Source organism: Tiliqua scincoides, chromosome 5 (assembly GCF_035046505.1).
Source record: "Tiliqua scincoides isolate rTilSci1 chromosome 5, rTilSci1.hap2, whole genome shotgun sequence".
In the NCBI taxonomy this organism is placed as follows: domain Eukaryota; kingdom Metazoa; phylum Chordata; class Lepidosauria; order Squamata; family Scincidae; genus Tiliqua; species Tiliqua scincoides.
In genome coordinates, this window is record NC_089825.1 from 9557465 (window position 1) to 9580361 (window position 22897).

The 22897-nt window shown below is 41.9% G+C and overlaps 1 protein-coding gene across 2 annotated transcripts in view; it reads left to right on the plus strand.

Moving 5' to 3' along the window:
• The first annotated feature begins 5098 nt into the window (after positions 1-5098).
• Positions 5099-22897, plus strand: part of DNAJB6 (DnaJ heat shock protein family (Hsp40) member B6) — a 60053-nt gene continuing 42254 nt past the window's right edge. The window contains exons 1-5 of one of the 2 annotated variants that reach the window (XM_066627398.1): positions 5099-5322; positions 16440-16527; positions 17182-17291; positions 19596-19652; positions 20197-20307. In XM_066627398.1, coding sequence (XP_066483495.1) covers positions 16463-16527; positions 17182-17291; positions 19596-19652; positions 20197-20307 — 343 coding nt within the window. In that variant the 5' untranslated portion in view covers positions 5099-5322; positions 16440-16462. Of the gene's footprint in view, positions 5323-5718; positions 5822-16439; positions 16528-17181; positions 17292-19595; positions 19653-20196; positions 20308-22897 lie in introns of those variants that run through there. The other variant, XM_066627399.1, reaches the window with a different exon arrangement.

The following is a 22897-nucleotide window of genomic DNA, read 5'->3' on the forward strand; positions in this document are numbered from 1 at the left end:
CACAATACCGAACTGCAGAGAACCCAAGATAAGTCTGAGATTGCAAAATAGCACGGAACTAGGTCTAGAGACCAATAGTTTGCACCAGGACAATGAAATTCTTGACTTTTTTTGGGGGGGGGGAGGCTAGAATACCTGACTAACTCATATCACAGACTTAAAAAAAAAAATCTCAGTTTCAACAGTGATTTACCAACTGGTTGGAGGGCTAGTCTTCAAGAGATATAAGTCCAAAGCACACCTGGGCATATGGAGCTAGCTGCACAGTTCTCTGAATTCTACCCAGTACGCACTGGGTCTGCTTAATAACAGAAGAGATTTAACCTTCTAGAACAGGGGTGTCCAAACTTTTTGGCAGGAGGGCCACATCATCTCTCTGTCACTGTCGGGAGCCAGGAAAAAAATTATTTTACATTTCAAATTTGAATAAATTTATATAAAGGAATATATTAGAGATGGAACTTATAATAACAATAACAATAATAATAATACAGGTATTTCTATACCGCCTTTCTTGGTCCTCAGATTTCTCCTTAGACTTTATTCAACGTGGTTTACATAGGCAGGCAATTTAAATCCCCGTAGGGATTTTTACAATTTGAAAGAAGGTTTCTATCTTTCAAGAAATCACAACATTCAGATGTTTCTTTCTTGGTCTGGTCGCACATTCTGGCCTCCATCCTCCCACGCTCAGAGCAGATGGAATAGCTCAGCTCAGCTTGTCAGCTGCTTCAAGGTCGCCTGGTGCCGGTGGCCTCGAACTGGTGACCTTCGGATGTTATCTTCAGGCAAATGGAGGCTCAATATCTCAAGGCCAATAAAAGGTCTTGCACAAAGCAAGGCCAGCCTTTCCTTCACTGCCACTGCTGCATCACATACATGAAACAAGCAGTGGAGGGAGTCCTCGGCCTACAGCTCATGAAAGAGGTCAAACAGTCACTCTCACACTGAGAGCAGTTGCTTTGGGCCAGCGTGGGCTTCAGCAAGTATCTGGAGGGCCAGAGGCTGATTGGAGACTGGGTGCTCCCTGCAAGCCGGGGTGGGAGTCCCTGAGGGCCACAAGTGGCCCCCGGGCCAGGGTTTGGGCACCCCTGTTCTAGCAGACAGCTATTGCATCACTCCTGCTAACTGGACAAAGAGGTTTTTTCAAGTGATGCTTATGTTTAGTAGGGGGAGAGTAACATTCCCTCTTTACTCCAGCCTAGTGTCTTTTCTGGTGGCTGTTGCTGGTATTTCTCCTGCATCTTTTCAGAGTCCTTTTGGGGCAGGGAGCCAGTTATTTGGATTTCTTTGTAAACTGCTTTGTTAACTTTTGTTGAAAAGTGGTACATAAATATTATCATCACCATCTCCTTTTTATTGGTATAGTAGATTTGTCAGGTATCTCCTGCCATCCTGCACCCTTCCAAATAAACCACAGTATAATTACTAGGAATGGTAGAAATTTACACCTGGTTCTGAAACTGTTGGGAACTAAATTTCCAAAGATGATGCCTGTTCCGAAACTGTCCTTTGTAAGTGTGTCAAGTTCAGAGGGAATTGTACAGAAGGCTGAATTTTAGAAAATGCACATTTTCCCATTGTGAGAAGCCACACCTGGGGAGAGGGACTACTCTATCATAGAGATTCATGAGGCTTTACATCAGTCATTTTCAACCACTGCCATGGCACATTGGTGTGCCGCAAGTGGTCCACAGGTGTGCCACAGGAATATAGGGGAAGGTCATTTATTAATAGGGCCAATGGGAGATGTGAGCCCCCACTGGTAGCATGGTGTGCCTTGTCAATTGTCAACAACCTGGTGGTGTGCCTTGACCATTTCAGTGCCTTGTCAGTGTGCTGTGAAATGAAAAAGGTTGAAAATCACTGCTTTACATAATAAGCAGAATTTGTTGTTTACTTCCCAAATCTTACCCAGTTACAGCTGCATTTCTGATGGGGATGATAATATATATTGTAGTTTGGCACAAAATAGTAACAAGTTTCTCCAAGCAAGCAGAAGTTCTAGGGATGGCATTACTTGGTAAGTATCAGGAATTAACGGAGAGGGGAGAGATTGAACACCACTGCCTGACTTGGTCTCTTTCTGGAGTGTCTTACAGCCACAAGGTGGCGCTTAACAGGCTCTTTTTCTTCATTACTCTCTTGCTAATGCATTACAGTTTGTGTTGCCTGTCTAGTGGAGGTTAGAAATATGTTATATCCACACTACCTGGGATAGTGTTGCCTGTCTAGTCAATGGATTGCAGCCTTAGCAACAAAAGTCAGTCAAAGTATACACAAATCCAAGCCCAAATCCAGTGATTGTGTATAGAAGCTTGTGAGTTCTATTGGTGTGCATGCTCAGGTCTGTTGCACCCTAAAAAGGTTTTTGAGAATGATCAAATTATTTTTTCAAGTCCAATTTGAAAAACAATAAAAAAACAATCAAATTATTTTTCAAGATCAAATTAATTTTCAAGTTCAGAGGGAATTGTACAGAAGGCTGAATTTTAGAAAATGCACCTTTTTCCATTGCAGTGTAAAATTTGACTTAGAAAAGTTTGAATTCCTCTCTGTTGGTAGAGAGACACCTGGGGGGGGGGGAAACATGGACAATTGCTGCCCAATCACTTCTAAAATTTTGAATTTCATCATTGATTTCTATGAGCAGCTTTCATTTCATGGGATAGGAAGAAAAAAAAGTATTTCAACCAGAACTATAAACCATGTGAAGAGGTGTTTGAAAATGGTGTTATTTATTTTACCTAGAAGTAATCCCATTGTGGTCAGTAAGATTTAGGTTGCAATTCTATCTTGCAGGAAACAAGCACCTCTAACGATGTGTCAAGCTGGGTTTTTTTCCTACTGCTGTGGGGAAAACCCTGCAAGAGAATATTAGATGCAATAGAAACCAGGAAATCCTTTTCAGACACATAACAGGAAGTTACCCTGCACATGCCTGATCTTGTCTGATCTCAGAAGCTAAGCAGCGTCAGGCCTGGTTAGTACTTGGATGGGAGACTGCCAGGGAATACTGGGTTCTGTAGGCTTATACCATAGTCTTTTGAGACTGAAGGTTGCCAACCAAGTTTCTCCAGGAGGGGACCTTTTGTGGAAAAGAGGATCTAACTCCTTTTAGTTTGTACTGTGAACCTGTTCCCTAATCAGAACTTTTTAGCCAACCTTTGTTTTAAAGGAGCAAAAGCTCTAAATTCACCTCCCATCTATGATGGGGTGACTGGCTACAACTGGGGTAGAATTTCAGCCTTGGCAAGTTTTAATTGTGGAATAGTTGCCTTCCAAATACAATCCCTGTTGCATCTCAGAAGATGCCAAGAGACAGATGTCTCAGGGAATTGTTCAGAAGTTAAAGACAGACAAAATGCCCTGCCTGTTGTGAGGAACACCGCATATTTTTGTTTCTAATGAAAGGTTTGAAATGCACAGAACTTCTGAGCAAATTGATTCAAACAATCGAGAAAATCATCTATACAAGTGTTCTTCAACCTTGGTGTCAGAACCCCAACAGGGTTGTGAAGCCTCAGTTGTAGGATCTCTGTAATTTATGGGAATGAAAAAGACTACTACACTAGACCACTAGAGGTAAAGGAGGAGGCATTTGGTGTACCCCTTCAGGTACCAGGAGACAGTGTTCCAGTCCTGTTCAGTTTCTTAGCAATTGTGTTAAAATAACTTTCACTAGTGCCACACTTCATGGTAACTTTTTCTGCTCTCTCTAACAAGAACATTGGCTATAGCAAACAATGCTGGGAAGATGTAATGGGGGTTAAGAGTAGGAAGCGGGTGGGGTGGGTGTGTAGTGTCCTGGGAGGAGGGCAGGATGTATGGTGGGTGCCCAGTCTCATACTTTATTGAGGTTAAAGACCACTGATCTATACCATTACAGATACTACTGTTGTAGCAGGTGCTGTAGAGTGGACAAGAACCTAAGAGCAATAGCTTCAAATCTTCACTCAGGTCTACTTAATACTTTTCAGTCTCTTTCACAAAGTTCTCAGGATAACAGAGAGGGAGAGAACCACATACACCACCCTGTGTCCTTTGGACAAAGGGTAGTGGGATAAGTGACTTAAAAAGACACATAACAGCATAAGAAGAGCCCTGGTGGATCATGCCAAGGGCGCATCTAGTCCAGCTTCCTGTATTGCACAGTGCCCCACCAGATGCCTCAGGGAATACATAGGACAACAAGAAACCTGGTGCCCTGGTGTCCTTTACATCTGGTGTTCTGAGGTAGCCTATTTCTAAAACCAGGAAGTTGCACATACCTATCATGGCTTGTAACGTGATGGATTTTTCTTCCGGGAATCTGTCAAATCCCTTTTCAAAGTCACCTAGGTCATGCCATGACCACATATTGTGGCAAGGAGTTCCACAGACTATTACATGCAGAGTAAAGAAATATTTTCTTTTGTCTGTTCTAACTCTCCTGCATTAGACCTGCGCCACCCAAGTGCTGCTTGTTTTCATCCTTGTTGCATGTATGCCACGTTGGCAGAAATGGCTTAAGCAGACCTAAGCACAGTTGCATTCTTAAGAAATGCATTAGTTGCATGGATGCTAAAATACATGCTTCCAGGAAAATGTGGATAGGATTGTAGCTGAGGAGCCCAACCCTATGCATGTCTACTGAGAAGCCCCACTATAGTCAATGGGGCTTACTCCCAGGAAAGTGTGGCTAGGATGGCGGCCTCAGAGCCCACTCCTAGGCAGGTCTACTCAGAAGGAAGCCCCACTAGAGTCAATGGGCTTACTCCCAGGAAAGTGTGGCTGGGACTGCAGCCTCAACCTTTCACCAGCCCAGGCGTCCTGGAGGGGGGAGCAGGAAGGGCCGGGTTATCTGGGGGAGGGCAGCTGTGCAATCACAGCATGGCCAAGGTTGGACTCATTTTGCCCACCGCAGCGCCCCAGTCATGGCACGTGGGGATTGTTGCTGCGTGAACTTGCATGAGCTGCCGGAGCGCGGGAGACCCATAGCTCTGGACGGCCCCCTAGCGGCCAAAGGAACTGACTGCAAAGGGTGGCACGGCGGCGCATGAGCAGAAGCCCTGTTCTAGTGGGCGTGGCTGCGCATGCGTAGAAGAGAGCCTGTTCTAGAAACTTCGGGAAAGACCGAGCGCTGGCGGAAAGCAGAGCTAGGACTTCCTCTTTCCTTCAGGCGACGTACAAGCGCCGTGACGTGTGCGAGCGCGTGACGCACTTCCTGTTTGCGGCCCTCAGGGTAGACTTCTTCAGACGCTGTCACCACCACGGCTGTTTAAGTCTCCGAGGAGAGAGCGGGAAGGGAGAGTCACCGACCCAGAAGGAGAGCCCGAGCGGGTGAGCGAGTCTCTGAGGGGCGGCCGGCGAGCCGTTGGGGGGTCTGTCAGGGCGCGCGAGGGAGGGGCTCCTCAGAAGGATAGCGCGGGCGTCCTCCTCCCCTCGCCTCCAGTCCTCGAGCGCGCTCCTGATTGGTTGAAGGGCGCGCGAGAGAAAGGAACGGCGGCCATGCATTGGCTGCGGTGGGTGTCAGTCAGTCCTTGCCCCGCCTCCTCGCCCCTTCCCCTCTTCTTTCTCGAGCGCGCTCCTGATTGGCTGAAGCGCGGCGTGAGGGAGGCCGAAGGGCGCGCGAGAGGAAGGAGCGGAGACCCTCCATTGGCTGCGGTGGGTGCCAGTCAGTCCTCCTCTCTCCTCGCCCCTTCCCCCCTCTGTTCCCCTCCCCCCCATGATCCTTGTAGAGGTGGGGGAGGCACATAGTCGGTGGCACCAGAGCAACGCAGAGGGCGCTGTGGGGGCTGGGAAAGGCCCAGTGGAGGAGCGCAGGCAACAGGGACCCTGGGTAAGGGGGGTAGGGGGAGGAGAAGCTGCTCCTGTGGCCAGGGAGAGTGACTGGTGGTGGGGCCCCAGGAAGTGGCTGTGAACACGCACACGTATTTTCATCCCAGGGGCATGCGGTGGGTAGTGAGGCAGAGCCTCCCCACTGCAGTCCTTCAAAGAGATAGAGAAGAAGCTGCTCTTGCGTCCAAGGAGAGTGGCTGGTGGTGAGGCCGCAGGAAGTCTCTCTCTCTCTCTCTCTCTCTCTCACACACACACACACACACACACACACTCTTTCCTAGGGAGGCAGAGCCTCCTTGCTGAAGACCTTCTAAAAGGAAAAGAAGCTGCTGCTTTTGGGGTTCAAGGAAAGTGGCTGGTGGTGAAGCCTCAGAAAGTGGCTCTGTGAACCCACACACATTTCCATCCCAGGGACATGTGGTGGAAGGGGAGGTAGGTGAGGCAGAGCCTCCCGCTGGAGTCCTTTGAGAAGAAGCTGCTCCTGGGTCCAAGGAGAGGGGCCAGTGGTGATGGCACAGAAAGTGGCTCTGTGAACACCCTTTGACTTATACATTATTCATTTATTTAAATGATTTATACCCCGCCTTTCCTCTGCTGTCAAAGATGCCCCAGGCAGCTTACAATTTGTATAGATTAAGTTATACAATTTATAAAAACAAAGACAAAGAAAAAAAATAAACAGCCAATTGGAGAAGGGCAAAAACTATTTGCACTCAAGGATCTGCTGTACAGGCACAGGAGGCAGAAGAGGTGGTTGGGTTGGTTGTTGAGAGGTGCATGCCTGTGTTGCTTGTACGAAATCAATGATGAAGATTTTTAAGTTTCTGCTTGCCAACCAGATATAGGTGTTTTGGGGGCAGGGATGAGATATCCAATGCATGTTGATAAGGCTTTTATTTTAACAAAGCCATTGATAAGGGTGTTTGAAAATGGGTTTTTTTTACCAATTTTGTGATTTGAGAGGCAGAAAGTGGTGGTGTGTGTGTATTTGTTTCAGGTTCTTATTTTTGTTAGTTTTTTAACACTTTAAAACATGTGCTAGGTAGGTGATGTACTGCCAGTAAATGCAGCCAGTTTTATTTTCTGGAAATATGAAAAGAGTAATCTATTAATTTTTGGAAGGTAACCAAAATGTGGTGTTTTGTGTTTTAATTCAGTTATTTTAATTCAGAAGGTGGTGTTAACAGAAATACTCTAGCCATCAGCTTTTGTGGACTGCAGTCCAGTCTGACTGGAGACGTGTGAGGATAATGGCTGCAGTCAACTTAAGTTTATACTAGGCTAAATGTGCCACAAGATTCTTGTGCTCCACCACCACCCTTGGGATGTTTGTTTTATTTCTGGCCTGCTTTCCTTCCTTGCGACCGAAAGTGGGTTATGTAGGGCTCCTAGCAATCTCTCATCCAGTTGGTATCCCAGACTGCTTAGATCCTGCAAAGTTCTAACCCTGAAGGCTGTTGTGTATGCTGTGACAGATGAACAGTTTATTCTTATATATGCCTACTCAAAAATAAGTTCCATTAAGTTCATTGGGACTTACTCCCAAGTAAGTGTGGCTGGGATTGGAAACCTTCTATAATTTATTCCTGATAGAAATTGTCTTATTTGAGCCATAACATATAAGCAGAGGCAGGAAGTTTTTTTGGATTTTTACCCACTTCCAGTTTTTACTATCTGCTGTTAACTGGAAGTTGTCTTGTGTTTCAAAAAAGAAAAATGCTTGCTCTTTGTCCAAAATAAAATTGTTTGTAAAACAAACAAAAAAACCATTCCCGAATGTCACTGATACATTTTCATTTTAAGTTGTGCAGTGAGTTGCCAGCTGAAACCTTTTAAGAGGGAAGTGGAGTGTGTGATTAATAACTGATGGCCCTTTGTACACTTACTTTGTAAATGCCGTTGAGTTCAGTGACATTTACTTCCTGATGCTTGTGGTTGAAGTTGCAGTTCAGTTTTATTTAGGGACTATATAATAATATAACTGTAGTATATTCACTTCAGTTTTGTTTCTGTTTCAGCTGCAAAGCATAACCAATATGGAATACAGTGTATTTTAAAAAACACCAGAAGACCTTTGTTCATAATCTCTTAACTATTCAAAAGGGGTTGTGTTATGTAAATCACATTCTGGAGCCTAAAAATGTCTAGTATAATCTTATTGTTCCAGAAGCTTTGAAATGGTAGTAAATATATATAAAACACTGGTTTGATTTCTGCTTTTTTAGTCAAGAGTTAATGGAAGTGTTTTTCAAACCTGAGAGAAGTATTGCATAGGTTTGAAGTATTGCATCTGTCTCAGGATCCTGGGACAGTTATCATTACCTTTTCCAGCCAAATAATACACCTTGGACACTCAGATGTCCTGTCCATATCCTCTTTAATGATAGTGATAAATTAATGCCCCAGTCCAAAAATTTTCACATGTAGGAGCAGACAGCAGATGAAGATCTCCATGCGTTCATCTCTGAAGCAGGTTATTGGTATTGGGAAGGCAAACAGATACATTCAGAAATTTGTGAGCCCTGGTATAATCGTTTGAGAAACAGACCGAAATCTTCAGTATCTCCATCTTTATATGTTTTCACAATGTACTGTTGTGTAATTTATCTTGTTTTAATAGGGGCCTCTAAACTTTTTGGCCGAAGGGCCACATCAAATAGCAGGTACAGTGTTGAGGGCCGGAAAAAAAATTAAATAATAAAATTTAAATAAACACATTAGAGATGGAACTTAGATGAATTAATAAATGAATGGGCTCAAATGCCCAGGATTTCTCCAAGCACCAACACAGTCCAAGAAATAAAGCACAAATGGTCCCCATTTCCCCACCCAGAAGCACAACTCTAGTTGTGTCTGGTCAACTGGACCAGAGGTTCTCAGGGGACTCAGAGGCTGTCCGCGGTCTGGATAGAGGCTGGCCGCAGGCCATATCTGGCCCCCCGACCGGGATTTGGAGACCCCTGAGTTAGAACATAATAACCGATTTCTTTAAAATAGCAATAGCTGTTGAATAGTCCAAGCTCATGAGTAAGTTGCAGGGGGCGGGGAAGAACACAAAAATCAACTAACTGGAGCAGTGGGTCTCAAGTTATTCCAGAAAGCATTGTTCCCTGCTTGAAATAAGTGATTCAGAGCTGTTCCTGAAGTTAAATTAAACATTTAGGTAACTGGTATCCTAGGAGTTTTCCAGCCTTATTAGTAATTCCATAAGTTGTAGCGAAGGAGATTAAACAGTCAGGAAGGGATAAATGCTATTGTACTTCATTTATATTTTAACAGCTAGTGCTTTTAAGACAGTTTGCAGTGGAAATTATTACAGAGTTTGTTTTCAGTATTGAGGAGTTGTTAATGTATACCTTCTATAATGACTGAATGGTCCAGGGAGGTTGTAGGGAAACATAAAAACTTATGTTTGTCATAAAATTCATTCATATCATAATATTCCTTACATGTAAAAAAGAGACTTCTAAACTGTTTTTGAGAAAATAGGTGTATTGGTTTAGCAAAACTTTTTGACTGAATTTCTTTTGGAAAAGGTGCTACACTTAAGTAACAGCTTTGGGGGCTAGGAAGTGAAAATAGGCAGATAATGTGTTACATTGGTTTCTTTCCATTTTGTTCTCACTAGATTATAGTGGGCTTAAAATAAGTCTCCTGTCTGTTGTTTAATATTTCCCGGTATTTTGACCATGAGTTACATGAGGTATAGGGAGCTGTCTTGTACAAAATAAAGTCATTAGGCCATCAGTGTCTAGTCCCAGAGTTCCCAAACTGTGTGCAGTGGTGCCACAGTGAATTCAGTGGGGTGTTCTAAATTTTTGAGGGAAACACAGCTGTTGGGTATTTCTTTTGGCCAAGGCACATGGTGAAAAAATTACTGAGATAGTAAGGATGCTGTGAACTGAGAACTAGTAGTAGTTCTCCTTTCACTTCTGCTGTCCAGAATCTTTTCACCCTTGAAAATTCTGACTTAATCAGCCACAGTGTATCAGGTATTGAATCACAGTACATAATGGGGAAAAGGAGGCTAAGGCTCTAGGGCATAAAGTCTAGGTAAAGGTTCCCCCAGCATTAAGCCTAGTCATGTCTGACTTGGGGTGGTGCTCATCTCTTTCTAATCCGAAGAGCTGGCATTTGTCCATAGATAGTTTCCTTGGTCATGTGGCTGGCATGACTAGATGTCTAAGCGCACGGAACGCTTTTACCTTCCCATTGAGGTGGGAATAGACTCCAGCAGATGTTAAAAAGCAGAGTTGTTTAGCCAGCTAGAAAATATTGTTCCATGAGTGGTTGCAAAAAGGCACCTTTGGATACAAGCCATTGAACCTAGGATTCTGTTAAACATGTAGTCTAACAAATCCTTAGTTGGTAGTTCAAGCCAGAACAAAAACAGATGGGGCTGGAATTTGAGCAAACAAGCTGTGATCAAGAGTAGAACTACTTAGGATGAGATGCAGAGCTCAGGCTTCAGTCTCATTTTGGTGAAATGTTACAGTTCAAGAATTGGCATGGTGTATTAGCATTCAGAGAATTTCTAGGGTTTCCTTGCAGAATGCCAGCCTGGTTCTTTACAAAGCTTTCTATCATAAATTTTTTACTATGGGTTAGCTAGAAAAGCTACTCTGGAGTGAGATCCTATGCCAGTTGAAAAGGGGGCAGGAAATAAGACAAAAGTGAGTATTGCAAATGTTGAATTTAATGCCTACACAACTGTATGGTCAGTTAGATTGGTGTGGTGAAGTGACTGAGCTATGAGTTGGGGTTTCCTTGTTTTGATTCCTGCCTCTGCCATGAACTCATCTGGTGGCTTTAAGCAAGTCACTTCTTTGCAGTCTCTGCTCTCCAGCTGCAATATGGTATCTTACAGTGTGGTTGTAAGGATAAAATCAAGATAAAGCATGTGAAGCTTTTTGCGTGCTTAAAGTGCTATACAAATGTCAGATACAGTACATATGTATTTTGCAATCAATAAAAAGACAGTGTGCCAGAATGCTGCTTTCCAGTTTAGCCAGGAATCTATATGCTTTCAGGCAGAATTAAGTAATGAAACTCCACCTTAAAACTTCAAAAATACCAGAGGATTTGGGATTCTGGTGAAGGTGGAGATTAAAATGATAAGTGTGCTCAATGAGGGATATGTTTCCTTGAAGCAGTAACTTTTAGGGAGAGTTGGTGGCATTCGTTTTCGTTTGGTTTTTTCTATCACATTGAGGTCTAGAAATCCAGTTTAGAGTTGCAGCATATGAGAATTTCCTGCTGTGTAGTACATTCCATTGCTGGAGGTGAAGTGTTTAAAACAATTCAACTTCTCCTCTCTGGCAGTTTAATGCAGTCGTGTGCTGCTTAATGACAGGGATTGGGACTGCGATCCTCATCTTCAAGCAGGACTTGACGCAATCCGGACCCTCTGCAGGGAAGGGGATGCTCCCCTCCTCTCCCCTCTGGAGGGTCATCTGAGCTTCCCAGAGACAGTGCATGGGCGTGCGCTGTGTCTGGGAGGCTCAGACAACTCTCTGGATGGGAGGTGAGAGAACATAAGAACAACCCCACTGGATCAGGCCATAGGCCCATCTAGTCCAGCTTCCTGTATCTCACAGCGGACCCACCAAATGCCCCAGGGAGCACACCAGATAACAAGAGACCTCATCCTGGTGCCCTCCCTTGCATCTGACATGGCCCATTTCTAAAATCAGGAGGTTGCACATACACATCATGGCTTGTAACCCATAATGGATTTTTCTTCCAGAAACTTGTCCAATCCCCTTTTAAAGGCATCCAGGCCAGATGCCGTCACCACATCCTGTGGCAAGGAGTTCCACAGACCGATCACACGCTGAGCAAAAAAATATTTTCTTTTGTCTGTCCTAACTCTCCCAACACTCAATTTGAGTGGATGTCCCCTGGTTCTGGTGTTATGTGAGAGTGTAAAGAGCATCTCTCTAGCCACTTTATCCTTCCCATGCATAATTTTGTATGTCTCAATCATGACCCCCATCAGGCTTCTCTTTTTCTAGGCTGAAGAGGCCCAAATGCCGTAACCTTTCTTCATAAGGAAGGTGCCCCAGCTCAGCAATCATCTTAGTTGCCCTCTTTTGCGCCTTTTCCATTTCCACTATGTCCTCTTTGGGATGTGGCGACCAGGACTAGACACAATACTCCAGATGTGGCCTTATCTTAGATTTGTACAATGGCATTATAATATTAACTGTTTTGTTCTCAATACCTTTCCTAATGATCCCCAGCATAGAATTGGCCTTCTTCACTGCCGCTGCACATTGGGTCGACACTTTCATCGACCTGTCCACCACCACCCCAAGATCTCTCTCCTGATCTGTCACAGACAGCTCAGAACCCATTAGCCTATATGTGAAGTTTTGATTTTTTGCCCCAGTGTGCATGACTTTACACTTACTTACATTGAAACGCATTTGCCATTTTGCTGCCCATTCTGCCAGTTTGGAGAGATCCTTCTGGAGCTCCTCACAATCACTTCTGGTCTTCACCACTCGGAAAAGTTTGCTGTCGTCTGCAAACATAGCCACCTCACTGCTGAACCCTGTCTCCAGGTCAGTAGTCGTAAGATCACTTAATCAAAATTCCATAGAGTGGTGTTTCTGAAACTTTGAGGGAGCTTTACTTCTTCAGTAAGCCTTTGTGGGGGAGGGTCTAGGGCAGCATTGCAATCCCCATGGGGGTACAAAGGGTGGGTGCTTTCACTTAATGCTTTGTGCCTGCTGTTACTGACAATTCCAAGCCTCAGGGAGTGCTGTGGAGGCTCCCTGCACCTCCTGCAGCCTGCTGCAGCCCTGCCTATATAAAGTAAATGAAAGCACCGCCCCTTCTTCCGCCCAATAGGGATGTGATCCTGGGGATCACTTCTCTGCCTCTTGCCTTCCCTGTCCCTTAAAGGGATGGGAAAACCTTTACGCAGACTGGTGGTGGGCCAGGACCATAGAGCATTTAGCAGCTAAATAGCTTTGTAAGTGTAATAAATGTAAGTCTTCTGGGGATGGGGATGATGGGGTATTAGTGTCTTTTTTTTGTAATGGTTTAACCACACTGGCAAAAGCTTCCCCTGCTCTCCTATACCTTGTTATGCATGCCTTGTTATACATTGAATGATTAATCTGTGGAATTTCTAGCTACAAAATGTAGTGAGAGCACCTAAACTAGATCTGTTTAAAAGGGGTTTGGACAGATTTATGGAGGAAAACTCCATGACAGGTTACGGGCCACAATGACTATATGCACCCTTCAGGTTTTAGAAGTAGCCTGTCTCTGAATGCCAGAGGCAAGGGAATGGCAACATGTTGACAGTGACAGGTATTCTGTTGTCCTGAGTGCTCCTGGAGTCATTTGGTGGGCCATTGTGAGATAGAGGGAGCTGGACTAGATAGGCCCTTGGCCATCCATTGAATACAATCTTCTTATGTTGTTAAATTCTCTGTGTAATCTCTTGTGTGATTTCACACATCTCTTGTGTGTAATCTCTGCGTAATATCTCTGTGTAATATGTAATCTCTTGTTTGAACGTTTGCCACCAATAGTCTATCCTGAAAGGCATGTAAATACAAACAAAGGATCTCCTCTATGGAGAACTCGTGCAAGGAAAGCGCCCTACAGGTAGACCACAGCTGCGATACAAGGACATCTGCAAGAGGGATCTGAAGGCCTTAGGGATGGACCTCAACAAGTGGGAAACCCTGGCCTCTGAGCGGCCCGCTTGGAGGCAGGCTGTGCAGCATGACCTTTCCCAGTTTGAAGAGACACTTGGCCAACAGTCTGAGGCTAAGAGGCAAAGAAGGAAGGCCCATAGCCAGGGAGACAGACCAGGGACAGACTGCACTTGCTCCCGGTGTGGAAGGGATTGTCACTCACGGATTGGCCTTTTCAGCCACACTAGACGCTGTGCCAGAACCACCTTTCAGAGCGCGATACCATAGTCTTTCGAGACTGAAGGTTGTCAATACGATTGCAATTGAGATGGAAGAACTGTTGCTTTTGTTTTGAGTTGTAGTCTAGTGTTGGCAACCTTCAGTCTCAAAAGACTATGGTATCGCGATCTGAATGGTGGTTCTGGAACAGCGTCTAGTGTGGCTGAAAAGGCCGATTCGGGAGTGACAATCCCTTCCACACCGGGAGCAAGTGCAGTCTGTCCCTGGTCTGTCTCCCTGGCTGTGGGCCTTCCTTCTTTGCCTCTTAGCCTCAGACTGTTGGCCAAGTGTCTCTTCAAACTGGGAAAGGCCATGCTGCACAGCCTGCCTCCAAGCGGGCCGCTCAGAGGCCAAGGTTTCCCACCTGTTGAGGTCCACCCCTAAGGCCTTCAGATCCCTCTTGCAGATGTCCTTGTATCGCAGCTGTGGTCTACCTGTAGGGCGCTTTCCTTGCACGAGTTCTCCATAGAGGAGATCCTTTGGGATCCGGCCATCATCCATTCTCACAACATGACCGAGCCAACGCAGGCGTCTCTGTTTCAGCAGTGCATACATGCTAGGGATTCCAGCTTGTTCCAGGACTGTGTTGTTTGGAACTTTGTCCTACAGTAATTAAAATCTACAATCTTATACACCCTTTCCTAGTAAGCCACATTGAATACAATTTTTCCTTGGTAGACATGCATAGGATTGTGCTGTAACACATATCCACTTGTGCTTGACAGACTTCGTGTACTCCATTATACATAGGATGTATGCTTTCATTTATGATGATGATCAGCACCAAGATTTTAATATTAGAAGTCTGTGCTGGTAATATTCTACTAATTAATGAATGTTCTGCTAAACTGAATATTCTATGTTCTAGAATATCTGTTAAACTGTCACTACCAGCAAATCTCTTGTCTTACTTTTTCCAAGGTTCTTGTAAGTTTGCTGGATGTTTTCCTATTTAAACTTTCTTGCTGATACCTTCTGAAAGTGTCTGTGGCAAATATTGTAGAGTTGTGCATCTTAAAAATAGGAGAACAACTTAGAGTGGTTTATGATTGCAATTTGTTGGTTTTTCTGCAGCAGCTAAGGCAATACTAATTTGACTTATTTTTAGTACACTGCAGATAGTTATCTTGTTTTGTTGGCTATAAAACCTGCTGGTATTATATTTGCTAGCTTCATGCACTGCTGCTCTTTCTCTCCCTTTACTGCCTTCATCTCCAATATCCTCTGACTTTTTAGACATAGTAAGGAATTTCTGACATTGGTGAACTAGGATTGAAACTGCAAATTGTAAGACACCTTTCATCACTGCTGCTGTGTTTTTCTTCATTGTCCCAGGATAATTGTCTGCCTGAACACCTTCCAGTTGTCCCTTTCCTCTTGTTTTCTATTTGCGTATTTTCTTTCATGACATTATACTGCTCCATCCTTGCCACAAGCCATTAAAGTTCATTTTTACTGTTTTGAGGATGGAACCTGGATAAATTCCTTCTAAGTAGATCCATATATTAAATGATATGGAGAAGGGGAGTGTAGTTTTAGCTAGGAGTTGTTTGGTAAAAGTTTAGGTTGGTTCAACTCCCAACATAATCAGTCACTGCTGATACAGTGGCTCATATTTTGGCTTAAATCTTGACAAAGCTGAATTAAAAGTAACAGCAAATTATCTTCCAACTATGGAAACAATGTATAATATAGTTTTTAAAAAATATATTGTGTATTATTGAAGAAAAAACTGTGTTGGTTATAATCTTAAATCATGTAATCCATGTAAATAGTTTTCAGTGCACTATTTCTTGATGCATAAATCTTATGGTCACTATTGCTGTATTGTTAGCTTAATAGGGCACTGAATTGTTTTAAATTTGCAATTGTATCCTACATGTATTAGATGACAACCTGAGATTGAAATGTTAGGAATGACCAAAATGAATGTCGTTATTGCCATTCTTTATACTGTTTTTGAAATGCAGTATGGATGACTTGTTGAAAGCACTCACAGTTTTAAAATCTAATGAAGCAATCAGCAAGTATTTCCTTGATGACATGAATATAGCGTGTTTACAATGGTAGTTTTGCATATAAAGAGCTCCCCCACTGTTAAACTACTTAAAAAACTAGTGTTTTAAATATGGAACACTTTTTAGGAACCCTTATGAAGTGCAGGGATACCCAGACTGTTCAGGGTTTTTTTCTGAAATCCATTATGTTTACTTGAAGTGGTTGTTCACGCACACTGTGACTATTTGTCTTTTGGTATAGCAAATTAGTCACTGAATTGACTTGGTTTTTTGAATTGGGCCTTGGTTTTTTGTCTGTTTGCTTCCTTGATGGATTTTTTTCCTGATTGCATTTTCCAATATTTTCTGACTTGATGCTGAAATTATTCCCCATAAAAAGGGGAATAAGGCTATTATAGTAATATAGAAAGGATGATTAGTTTCACCAATGCCAGTAAAGCACATAGACTGGAGGCCACTTGGAACTTTGGTAATGTTTTACTTGTACACATTTATGTATTTTCAGCATGGCAATCCTAGGTCTTGTGGCTGTATGTGTTTTTGTTTAAATCTAAAGTAATCTACCGCTGTGGCATGCTTATTTCTAGTTTGCAGGGTGTTCTGTTGAAAACATTTCTATTTCTATATACATTTGCAATGTAAATATTAAAAAACCCCTTTTTTACAGGATTTATCAAAGTGATTTAAAACATGGTGGATTATTATGAAATCCTAGGAGTGCATAGGCATGCCTCGCCGGAGGACATTAAAAAAGCGTAAGTACTAATCTTGTGAATTTTTAAGGTGATACCTCTCCATCGCTTTTACTATTTTTCTTATTATATTTATACCTTCTTATTCAGTCATGTTTGGCCAATAAAGCATTTTATTTAAAATCTTCATGAAGGTATAGTGTAATTTGGGGTATGGGTGGAATATCTTGTGGTCTCTGACAATTGGTGGTAACAGTCCATGTTCCAAACTCTTCCCTCCAGAAGAAGGGGGCAGAAAGAACTGCAGATAGTCTTGGGGGCTGACTGATTGTAATTAACAAAAGCAGCCCTTCCATTGAGCTGTAAAGTTATCTAGTTCCTGCATTTGGTGATAGAATTCTAGTTTCTGCATTTGAACAGTAAACTCCTGGAACAGAGAGAAGTGCATGATGAAGATAATGTTGTGCTTCTGTAAATGCAACTGAAATTGGTTTCTGTAGGCATATTTTACTTCAGATCCAAATTTATTACCTTACAGTTAAAACGTCAAGGATCTTAAACATCAAGTACAAATCTCTGTTTGGCCTTATTGCATGCAAAATGAGAAGTTGATGTTAAAGAAAATTGGCATACTGAGGTCAATCACTTATAATAATTTTTGGTTAAATGCAATAAAAGTAACTTGGTTTGAGATCAGTAATTTCTTTTTCGTTTAAGGTACCGTAAATTGGCACTAAAGTGGCATCCAGATAAAAATCCAGACAACAAAGAAGAAGCTGAGAGACAATTCAAACAATTAGCTGAAGCATATGAGGTGCTGTCAGATGGTAAGTGTTAAGAGATTAAGGGCCCAGTCTTATCCAATTTTCTAGTTCCAGTGCAGCCATACCCATGGGACATACTCTGCATCCTGTGGTGGAAAGGCAGTCACGGAGGCCTTCTCAAGGATTGCAAACATTTGTTCCCATATCTGGAGGTTGCACTGCACCTGCACCAGTGCTGGGAAGTTGGGTAGGATTGGGCCCAAAGACAGCACATTGCTGATTGCGCTTCAGAAGAAAAAACCCTATAGCAGGGAGATGTGAGTTTAACTTTGGAAATTGCCATGTGTCACAATATTTGTGATAAGCATGTTTGTTAAAATGCCAAGGATTGGAATCTGCAGTTGCTGACAGGTGGAAGTATAAAGCAGGAGTTGTGATCAGCAGCCACCTTCAGCCTGGTTTGTGCCATCAGTCTCTAAGCAGCAGCAGCAGCAGCTTGTGAACATTTTCCTCTCACATCCTTTTCTCAACCAGCTTTCTTCCTGTTCAGTCTTTTTTTCCTACTCCCATGCCAGTTTCTCTTGCTGAGATGTTACTTTGTCACTTCTCATGAGCTACCATTATTCTATTACAGAATTCTGCTTTGTATTGGGTAGAAAATACCAGTTTTGTTTCTAAAGGGGCATATCTTTAGGTAGTTTTCAACAGTCATGTCTTAACAGTGCTTCTTAGACAAACTTTTAAAATCACATTAACAGGCCATAAAAACAGTAATCAGAATAAAGTCAGAATAAAAAGAGCATAAAACAGCAAATCATAGAGGAATCCAGCCTGTCAAAAAGAAACTAAAAGATGTATAAAAGTGTTAAAAAGGCCATGGAATCAGAAGGCTTGTTTAAAGAGCAGGGTCTTCAGGCCTCGCCGAAAAAACTCAAGAGAGGGAGCCATTCTCAAGTCAAGGGGAAGGGAGTTCCACAACATTGGTGCCACTACTGAGAAGGCCCTATTTCTTGCCGCCGCCCCACGAACCTCCTTGGGCGGTGGCACTTGTAAAAAGGCCTTCTCTGATGACCTGAGAGGACGAGCCGGATTGTACGGGAGTAGGCGATCTCTAAGATAGCCTGGCCCAGAGCAGTATAGGGCTTTAAAGGTCAAAACCAGCACCTTGAATTGGGCCCGGAAACGAATGGGCAGCCAATGTAGTCCCCGGAGAAGCGGACTGACCAAGTCAAACCGCCTAGCTCCAGTGACCACACGGGCCGCCACATTCTGCACTAATTGCAGTTTCCGAACTGTCTTCAGGGGCATGCCCCACATAAAGCGTGTATGTCCTGTGACAAGCCATTCTTGAAACTAAATGAATCTTTAAAACTTCTTGATATGGGAGAAGAAAAGTCTGACCTTTCTTATGTATGAATTATGACCATTGTTGCAAGTAAACGTTAGCATTTCTTTAACCAAAATATTGAGAGGGATAGAAGAATCGGTAATCTGTTGTGGGCAATGGTGCGTGTTTTACCTTGGGTAATGTGAACTCTGAAATAAAGTGTTTCTACTCCATCTTGAAAATTTGAGTGCAAGTTTACTCAATCCTACTGCTTTGCATTTCACTTTTTTATTTTTAGAATTTCTTACCAGCAAAATATATCTGTGTCAAAATAGTTCTGCATGCTTAGAACTAAACAGTTCCTTCTTGCTCTTGAATAGGACTGTACTACTTGCCAAATCAAAAGCTGCTGCAAATCTGAGCTAGTAGTCAGATGTGCAAGGAAAAAATGAGGGAATGGGCAAGCGGGTGATGAGTGATTGGCAGGCACAGGATGCAGGGCACTCCTCACCAGTTTTCTGCCACCTCCAGCCCACCACTTGAAGCTGATGCTTCAGGCAGCCTTGGGGATGGACTGCTGCTGCCCAGAGCCTTAGAGTATGAATTATATATACAGGAAGATTAAGAACCTCATGAGTTTATTGGATCCCTTGTAAATTAAAAAATAAAGGTGTTGCTTGCTTTTTGTAGATGGGTAACTACTGCAGAGCTATTTTTTAGTTAAGTGGCAAGAGATTGGTGTCTATTCTTTCACAATCTAGTTGATTTCCCAACTGTTCTAATAGCACATGTATCCTTCTCTCAAAGTTATTGATCTAGTATTGTACGTTTAGCTTAATACTTGTTAGGACTGACTTAAGTTGTGCATCTTGATCACTTTATAGTCTTTAATACTTCAGCTGAGTTTTATGGAAGTCTTCATGGAAAATGATTCAACCATACAGATGCGATGTATAGATTAAAGTCTATTAATATAAATGTCAGACATCAAAATTTTGGTCATATCAAAGTTGTCTGGTAACTATTTCCTGTTTTTGTAGCTAAAAAACGTGACATCTATGACAAATATGGAAAAGAAGGCTTAAATGGAGGAGGAGGTATGTTAGAATTTAACATGTTTCTTCCTGATTAATGATTTCCAAGTAAATATATTTCTACAATGTTGACATAAAGAAACACTAAAAAACCAAAGAAACACTTTGTTACTAAACAAAACAAAGAGCTATTACATTTACTGTGATAATAAGAACAGAAATTGGACAAACATTTGAGGGTAGGTTTATTGAGCCTGAGGTGTTAGAAAAAATGAAAACAAAATAAATGGGTAATTTGTTGAACAAAGTGTGAATGAAGAAGTTTGCTATGTTTAGCATCTGAAACCAAACAAAACAAAGTGGCTTAAATACTTTGGTTTGTCTAAAACCTATATTCATTAGGTTCTTTGGTTAAGGCATGTAAAGAACTGTGGAGAACCTAGAAATAAAAGTAATCTAAACTTATCTGAATCTTGTTCTTTACAGCTCTCTAGTAAATATTGGTAACTTTAAAAGGTTCTTCGCAATAAGTGCGCAGTTAAAGCATTATAAAAAGAATGAAAATGTTGCTCTGAGAAATGTTATACTGAATGTCTTCCTTTTGCAGGTGGAAGTCATTTTGATAGTCCATTTGAATATGGCTTTACATTCCGGAACCCAGAGGATGTCTTCAGGGAGTTTTTTGGTGGAAGGGACCCATTTTCATTTGACTTCTTTGGTGAGTATTCATTAAATTTGGGAGGATATTGGTATGTAATGTGCTAGAATTCCTGTTATAATGTATACTGCACTTTAACTTTTTATCTGTAGGGATACTTGTAGAGCTGTGATGATTAACCTTGTCACATTTTATACTTTCTGTTTCAATTTTTGTCATGTTTTTACTGTTGGTGTTTTCGAAGTATGCTTAATCTTGTTTTATTGCTTTATGTGGTTATCTCCTGGTTGCTGTAAATCTGATTAATAACAGGATTGTATATGTAGATAATACTTCTAAACTCTGCATAAACAATGCTGCTTGCATTTTATCCTTTAAATTGGCTTTACCATTTATTTACATTTTGAAAACATAAGAAACAAGATCTCAGTCTGGTCCTCTCAAAACTTGGTTTGGCATTTGTTTAACCTTGGTGGATAGTGACGTGGATAGGAAGTAGTATTCCGTATAATGAAATATGTTTTGCTTCCTAAATACTGTGACACTTTTCTTCAGTGTTTAAAAAGTGCAAACTAAATCTTATTGGCAACCATGCTTTGAAAGAGTATGCTTTGAAGACTAAAAGTGTGGAAAATAGGCCTGCAAGGTGCATCTGACTTTTATTATTTTTCTCTAGTCTCTCCACTATCTTATCTGGCCTTAATACATGAGCCAGAAGTGCTTCAGACTGCTCATGCTCTTTACCTTCTGACACACACAGCAGGGAGCACATTCTGATTCCCTCACTCCTGGAGCCTGCCTGCATCAATGAGGAAAATGTCTGTGGGCCAGTTTTACTGTCTTTCTCTGTATTACATACCTGTAAAGACAGGAAGATGTCACTTGCCTTGCTTGTACAATAGAGATGGAGAAGCAGTGTATTAAACCCTCTTCGTCTAGTAGGCAACAGACTTTTATCATCTGAAAGCTATTCCCTTACGTGTGGAAAGAGCAATGCAAAGCTATTGTTCCTTTCTATATCTTGTATCCCTCTTTGAGAAGCCATGCATTATGTTTGCTTCTGGATCAGAAAGAAGCAAGGAAAGAAATAGGTATGAAAATTGATCCTCAGTGGTTCTGCAATCAAAATTCTTTTTCAAGAAAAGGGGTTCTGTTAAGCCCCCCTGCTTCCCTGTTTATGTTGTGGCTTATCTTTGCTGTGTTTGGGAGAAGATAACATAATTCAAATGGCAACTATTGCAGTATGTTCTTAGTGACGAGTTGAGGTTTTGTTTGAGAGCAGATGGTTAGAATAACAAATGAAGAAAGCTACTTGAATTTGTCTTCCATGTAAGCATGGCATGTTTAGATGGGTCTCTTGAGGTCCTTCCCAAAGAACAGAATGGGAAAGGTGACCTACATCTCCACTTGCAAGCAACAGGAGGTAACATGAAGATCTCAAACCGATACGCTAAGTGAGATCAGCCAATTGAATCACATGCACAGAAAAATTCAAGCTGTGAAGCATAACCTTAGTATGCAATGCTATGGGACTATGCAGTGTACTATAATTCATTTGAGGAATAATAGCATTTTCTGATAACAAATCTCGGTACTGAAATGTCTTTTTAAAAATTTCTACTCATGTGATCAAATTGGATTTAATTCAAAAATCAGTTTGAGAGTATTGCAACTCAGGATGGCTTAGGTTGCTCAGAAACAAATTTATGAATTGACCTGAGTACAATTCATACTTTTCTTAGATATCTACTCAGTGACTTTCTGTAGCCTGCCAGAGGAGTCTGAAGGATCAGAAGAAAGGTCTGTAGAAGAGATAGTGGAAGAGTATAGTAGTGAGTCAGTAGGTGAAGTGGCAGAGGAGGTAGAAGAAGTGTCAGAGGAAGAGCTCTATGAAGAATATAATGAAGGTTCTGCTGAGGTGTTTGAAGAATATGATGGTCTGGTTGAAGTGGAGGAACTGCTAGTGGAGGAAGAAGAATATGAAGGAATAACAGAAGAAATTATAGAGGACGTGGCAAGTTTTGAATCAAGTTTAGTGTCAGAAGAGTGGATAGAAGAGTCTAGCAACTTAACTTTGGAGCACCTGGATGAAGAAATAAGTATAGAATCAGAGTCTGAGGAATTCTACTAAAGAGAAATCTTGAAACTAATAAATCTATTTAAATCTAAAATGCATCTTTACTGTTCTGAAGGGAACTACAGAGTGCAGAGATCGTTCTAGCCCCTGTTTTTTGAAAAACTCAGATTTTATGCTTTTACTAGCTTTTGAGAGCAGTGTTAATATATCACAATTAACTAGCAGAATGCAAATGCTTGTTTTATGTATAGGGGTTGAACATCACATAGGCAATAATTGAAAATGGGTCCTTGGAGAAGAGGTTACAGAAGACTGAGGCAGCAAGATAGCTCTACAAGTCTTTTCAGAGCAGTCATGAACAATGTCTGTCAATCTGAAGAATGACCCTGCCTTTAAGACTATTTGATTGTTTTCAGTGTGGAAATTAAGACTCCTGTGATCTACATGTTCAATTATTCAGATGTTTAAAAGTAAGCAAATTAACATTAATGAAACCGAAATCGTTCATTACTCAAACAGCCAGAAAATATAATATGTATTTAAACTGAGGCATTTATAATTTATTTATAACCT